The sequence below is a fragment of the Oryzias melastigma genome, linkage group LG16, assembly GCF_002922805.2.
Source record: "Oryzias melastigma strain HK-1 linkage group LG16, ASM292280v2, whole genome shotgun sequence".
Taxonomy (NCBI): domain Eukaryota; kingdom Metazoa; phylum Chordata; class Actinopteri; order Beloniformes; family Adrianichthyidae; genus Oryzias; species Oryzias melastigma.
The window spans coordinates 6,489,132-6,495,123 of record NC_050527.1 but is presented as its reverse complement, the minus strand read 5'-3'; the positions used below and the strand labels follow the sequence as shown (position 1 = coordinate 6,495,123).

General features: G+C 41.9%; 1 protein-coding gene across 2 annotated transcripts in view; it reads left to right on the top strand.

The window, feature by feature from the left end:
- ephb6 (eph receptor B6) overlaps nucleotides 1-5,992 on the top strand; it is a 44,574-nt gene that overhangs the window by 35,066 nt on the left and 3,516 nt on the right. For both annotated transcript variants that reach the window (XM_036216077.1, XM_024267749.2), the window contains 10 exons: nucleotides 48-319; nucleotides 653-734; nucleotides 1,625-1,749; nucleotides 1,848-2,010; nucleotides 3,520-3,634; nucleotides 3,724-3,779; nucleotides 3,948-4,064; nucleotides 4,139-4,386; nucleotides 4,484-4,702; nucleotides 4,785-4,934. In XM_036216077.1, coding sequence (XP_036071970.1) covers nucleotides 48-319; nucleotides 653-734; nucleotides 1,625-1,749; nucleotides 1,848-2,010; nucleotides 3,520-3,634; nucleotides 3,724-3,779; nucleotides 3,948-4,064; nucleotides 4,139-4,386; nucleotides 4,484-4,702; nucleotides 4,785-4,934 — 1,547 coding nt within the window. The remainder of the gene's footprint in view (nucleotides 1-47; nucleotides 320-652; nucleotides 735-1,624; nucleotides 1,750-1,847; nucleotides 2,011-3,519; nucleotides 3,635-3,723; nucleotides 3,780-3,947; nucleotides 4,065-4,138; nucleotides 4,387-4,483; nucleotides 4,703-4,784; nucleotides 4,935-5,992) is intronic.

The following is a 5,992-nucleotide window of genomic DNA, read 5'->3' as shown; positions in this document are numbered from 1 at the left end:
AATTTCAAACCCCTCCTCCTCTTTTCATTCCATCCCCCTCTCCACAGCTCCTCCATCTGCACCAGTCTCCCTGACCTGGGAGTATGAGAGCGGTGATGGTGGGGTATCCTTAAGGTGGCGCCCCCCAGTGGACATGGGAGGCCGCAGTGAAGTGTGGTATGGCGTGGTGTGTCGGATTTGCCCCTCACCCACCTTCACCAATCCGACGGCGTGCTCCTGGTGTGGAGAGGGCGTCACCTTCAGTCCCTCCCAGACCAACCTGAAACAAACCAAAGTCACACTCAACAACCTGCTGACCCGGGTCACTTATCTCATCCAGGTAACCAAAACAAAATCCTGTCTGAAATAGGAAAACTGTATGCAAGAAGTGGATTTATGCAATTTGCTTTGCATCCAGTAAAAGACATGGACTTTAAGCAATAACTTACTTCAGTTTATATGCTCCACATCTGCAAATACGCACATGTATTATTTAGCTCAACGCAGCTCAGCTTAATAATGGCTTATTTCTTATTCATAGAGAGCAAATATTTCCCATTTACCAGTATGTGTTGACTTGACATGGTGAATGCTTTGCGGCTGCTTCTGTTTCCCCCACATTTCATAAATCTTCAGACTCTCACACCTTTGTGTCTGTTATTCATATTGACAGGTGCAAGCCATGAACGAGGTGTCAGCGCTGAGCCCTTTTCCAGCTCGATATGCGAGCATCAATTTCACCACCAGCCAGTCGGGTGAGGATGGGACAAAGAGGAAGTAAACGATGAGATGACAGAGGAGGGAGCAGCTTTGGTTGCGGTGGTGTCTTTGTGTGGATGCGGTCGATGTACCCGTGTGGGGGGCACTTTCTGCCCCTCTCCCTTTCAGCTCCATCTTTTCTGTCGCCGCTCCCTGGACAGGAGGTTGCTTGAGGTTACAGTATCCTGTCAGATCTCATTATGTTCCCTGTGGAAGAAGAAAGGGACGAACGAGTAAAAAGAGATAGACAAAAAGAGAGATGAAAGCAAGTGGATTGAGAATAGGGCATTGTGCAGACAGAGACCATCATCAAACAACCTGTCGGGGGGCAGATCCCAATTAGGTGGAGCTAAAATCTTCTTATTTTTGAAGCCAGTTCCTTAATCAAATTAAAGAAAATTATCCACCAGCAAAGTGGTGGTAACCAGATCATCCTTGGAGCTTCAAAAAATCTACTTTCAGACTCTTCTTAACATCTCACAAACTCTAAAATACTGCCCCCATGTGGTTCACAGCTCCAGTACAGCTAAAACAGCAGGGGGGGGGGGGGACGATTCATTTTAACAATGTTTTGATTCATATCATAATTTGTGGTTGACAATACGATTCATAATCTGATTTTAATGCAATTCACTGACTTAAATCGATCCAGAACATCTTTAGTCAAAAAATCAACCAGTGTGACTCAGAGATTAATACCTGGTACTGAACAGTGAAGGTGACGTTTTCCAGATTCATTGCATTTCTTGAAATTTAATCTAATAAATAAAATATGAGTACAAACAAAAAAAAAGAATAACTAATTGATTAATCCACTAATTAAGTGGATTAGTCGTTACAACCCTTTTAAATAGTTAAACAACCCTTTCTTTCTTGTATCTCACAGTTCCTAGCACAGTTCCCATGATGCATCAGCTGAGCCGCGCTCCAGACTCCATCACTCTGTCGTGGCCCCAACCAGACAGGCCCAACGGAGACATCCTGGAGTATCAGCTCAGATACTATGACAAGGCATGGCCGCACTCTCGCCTCTTTCTGAGCATGTTTGTCCTGCAGCCGCGAAACCGAACAGCTTCATAACTGGACTCCCCTCCACGTGTGTCCCTCAGGCGTCAGACATGGACGGGGCCATGACTGTGTACAGCGAGACCAACACAGTGACCGTCAACTCCCTGATTCCCGGATCCATCTACGCCTTCCAGATCAGGGCCCGGAACGAGCGGGGCTACGGCCCTTACAGCAACACCATCTACTTCACCACGCTGCCCCTGGGTGAAGCATTCCTTCATCACATTCTTTTATTTCATGTCTAGAAATTAGAACAACAAGCAGAATTTTCATTCACCAAAAAAAAATGACTGAAACATTTGCATTCAGAATTTTCCGAAAGGTTAATGATGGAAGAATAAAACATGTGAGACCATCAAAGCTGACTGACAGCATGTCCGGTTAGATCACTGCTCATCTTTAATGTATGAGAGCAGCTGTTGGGAAACATGCTTGTTTGGAGGTTTACACGTGCTGTCAGTCTGTGCAGAAGGTGAAGGCACATCACTCTGCTACAAGAAAACAGACAGAAACTGTTAAAAAAAACACAAACAAACAAACATAAAATGTCAAAGGACACTGTCTGAATTCTGAACAGCCTCATAAATGCATTCATTTCTGAGAGCAGAAAAACATGAAATAGACAACCGAAACTTGAAGACTGGAGTAGACAAAACAAGCAGCAGGTGTGGTAATTAACTGATGATTATACTAGTAATGGAATCAGGTGTGAGCAATTGAGGACTTTAATGCAAGGGCCAAAAAAAAAAAAAAAAACTGTTTTAGAATCAGATAACACTGGGGTGAAGAAAGTTTGTTGTAGTTTAGTAGAGTCCAATTCTTGGAGGTATTGGTTTTGACATGTTGACAAAAGCAGTTATCTTCATTTGAAAATGTAAAAACTACTAATAATGACATCATTTAATGTTGCTTTTAAATCAGAGTGTATGATTTATAACATTTTTTGGACCATTAAGTCTTGTGTATATTCTGAAAAAATCAAAATGTAGTGTAAACATGTGACTTTCTTGAGTGAACTCACATATATTATCGTGAACAGATTTTTTTTTCAAAAAAAGGATTTTGACTTTATGACATCATTTTATACTTGTCTCATACCTTGTATCATAACCAGAAGCAGTTAGGAATTCTACGATCGAAATTAAGGATAGGGAACTGAAAAGGGGTGTGGCCAAGTTTCCAAGCCTCAGAAAAAATTTGCAGTAAAGCCAAAGTTCAATCAAAGACCAGACTACTTTTTTTTTTTTTTTTATGTTTCTTAAACTTAGGACATTTTTGCTATAAAAAGTTAAACCATCACTTTTGCCAGGTAATTTTTACCAGGTATGATACATCCAAATAAAATTATTTTTCACAAAAAATACGACAGCACCCGATAAATCAAAGTAGTTATATTTTATTTTCAACTGTGGTTTGTGTAACATAATGGAAAATAAATACATAGGAATGGTTGAAAAATTAGGAATTTGAGAAAATAAATAAATAAATAATGATACTGGAGATCTTTGGTCCACCCATTCCTGGGACATGTGAGACTTCATTCAGGGACCAAAAATGCAACATAACGAAATTCATGTGAACACTATTGCTGGGTGATTTTCACCCAGCAATAGTGCTCTAGGGTTAATCTAACATTTGGAGTGATGAGGTATGCTACTCTTCTCCTGAGACTTCCGGACTGTTCTTGATACTTCTGCTGTTAAACCCCCACAGAGGAGCATTCCCAGCAGATCCAAAACCGACTTCCTCTGCTCGTGGGCTCTGTGATGGGCGGAGCAGCCTTCCTCCTAGTTGTGGCAGCAATTGTGGTTGTGGTTGTGTTTCGCAGGTAAGTGTAAAACATGTGTGTGCAGCCCTGAATTCAGCCAGCCGCCTTATTTCTTGAGTAAACTGATTCGGGTTTAATTCTCACTGCAGCAAGAGAAGGGAGAGTCCTTACAGTGACAGACTTCAGAGATACATCAGTAACCGCGGTGAGATGAAACAAAACCAATACTCTTCAAGTTTTATTTAACTTTAAGCATTTTAAATGTAATCAAATCATAAAAACTTGTACATTTAAACTTGAACAATAGGATTCACATGCATCTTTTGGGAACACCAACCCAAAATGTTCTCAATGCTTTGCTTTTTGTCTCCAGGTGGAATAAAATACTATGTTGACCCATCTACATACGAGGACCCCAGTGAGGCAGTTAAAGAATTTGCTCGTGAAATAGACCCCGCCCACCTGAAGATTGAGGAAGTGATTGGTGCTGGTATGTCTAATCTTCGTAATGCTTCATGATATCTCTCCAAATCGTGAGAGCCTTTGGTTTCTTCTTCACTGCAGCCCAGTTTGGTGAGGTTTCTCGAGGGCGTTACCGCCCTGTGGGCCGGAGGGAGGTGTTAGTGGCAGTCAAGACTCTGCGCTGGGGGGCGTCTGACCGGGAGAGGGGGATGTTCCTCAGTGAGGCAGGTGTCCTGGGGCAGTTTGATCACCCGAATGTGCTGAAGTTAGAGGGGGTTGTCACCAGAATTCCTCCTGAGAGGATCATCACTGAGTTCATGGAGAACGGGCCTCTCGATGCCTTCCTCAGGGTGAGAAACCGTGACATACTCAGAGTCTTCTGGTTAACCTGATTGGTCATCGACAAACACATTCTACTCTGCTTCTCCATTCTCTCATTGTCTGCAGGAGAATGAAGGCCAGTTCAGCGTTCTTCAGCTGGTCGGGATGCTCAGAGGAGTCGGTGCTGGGATGCGTTACCTCTCCGAGAGAAACTTTGTCCACAGAGACCTGGCAGCCAGAAACGTCTTGGTTAACTCCAACCTGGTTTGCAAAGTATCCGACTTTGGCCTCTCCAGGCTCATGAGGGGCCTTGACCACAACATACCTACATACACCGCCTCTCTGGTACTGTCTGAGTTATAGAGCTCCTATCTAAGATTTCTCTGAGTCTGTCAAAGACAAAGCATTCTCTTCTGTCCTCCATCAGGGCAGTAAGATTCCTGTGAGGTGGACAGCGCCAGAAGCTTTCCAGCATCGCAAGTTCAGCTCAGCTAGTGACATCTGGAGCTTTGGCATTCTGATGTGGGAGGTGATGTCCTATGGAGAGCGTCCATACTGGGACATGAGCAACCAGGAGGTGAGTGTGAATAGGAAAATACTCAAAAAAGAAAAAATAAATAACAGAAATAAACTTAAGTTCTAAAGGGACTCAAAGACTTTAAAAATAGTTTTTTTTGTCCCTGTTAACAAGTGTTTCCAGAATTTTCCTCCAAATTTTAATGCCAGATCCTTAGATAAATTATTCCACAAATGTGGACCTGATACTGAACAGAGGTCTCGCCATGAGTCCTAGTTCTCATACTAGTCAGAGATCTGAGAGTTTTGGAGGGTTTATAAAGACTGAGGAGACCAGATAAGTAGGAGGGTCCCAGACCACTAAGATACTTAAAAGAAGTAGAATCAAAATCATCCCTGAAGCTGACAGGCAGAGAGTGCAGATATTTCAAGGCATGAGGAATGTGGGCTTTCCTCTTTGTATTAGATAAAACACGTGTAGCTGAGTTCTGAATAAACTGTAGTCTGTTAATTGACTGGAAGAGTAGATAAAACTCTACAGTAGTCCAGTCTACTTGTGATAAAAGTATGAATTAAAGTCTCTAGAAAGAAAAGGTCTGACTCTTGTAATGTTTTTTTATGAAAAAAAGCAGTCTAATATAAAAATAAATAAAATAGAAATAAAAATAAAATAAAATAAATGGGCCTAAAATGGATCTCTGGGGTATACCACAGATCAGTATAAGTTTCGGAATTGGATTTATTAACATTAATTAAAAAAAATAAAACAAATGAGTTTTTATCTATGAGATAGAATGTAAACCAGCTAAAAACAGTCCCCTTGATTCTGACCATGTCGTGTATTTAAAAGAATTGGGTGGTCGACTGTGTCAAAGGCAGCTTTGAGGGTGAGCAAAACCAGAACAGAAAGCTTGTTCCGTTCTGCATTTAGCCAAAGGTCATTGACCACCCTGACAAAAGCTGTTTCTGTGCTATGATGTGCCTTGAAACCAGACTGGAATTCATCACAGATGGAACTATCATTTAAAAAGTCAGTTAACTGGTTAAGAGCAAGTTTCTCAAAAAGACTCCCTACCATAATTCTTCCTCCTCCAAGCTTCCCCACATTCTTGTGCTGTC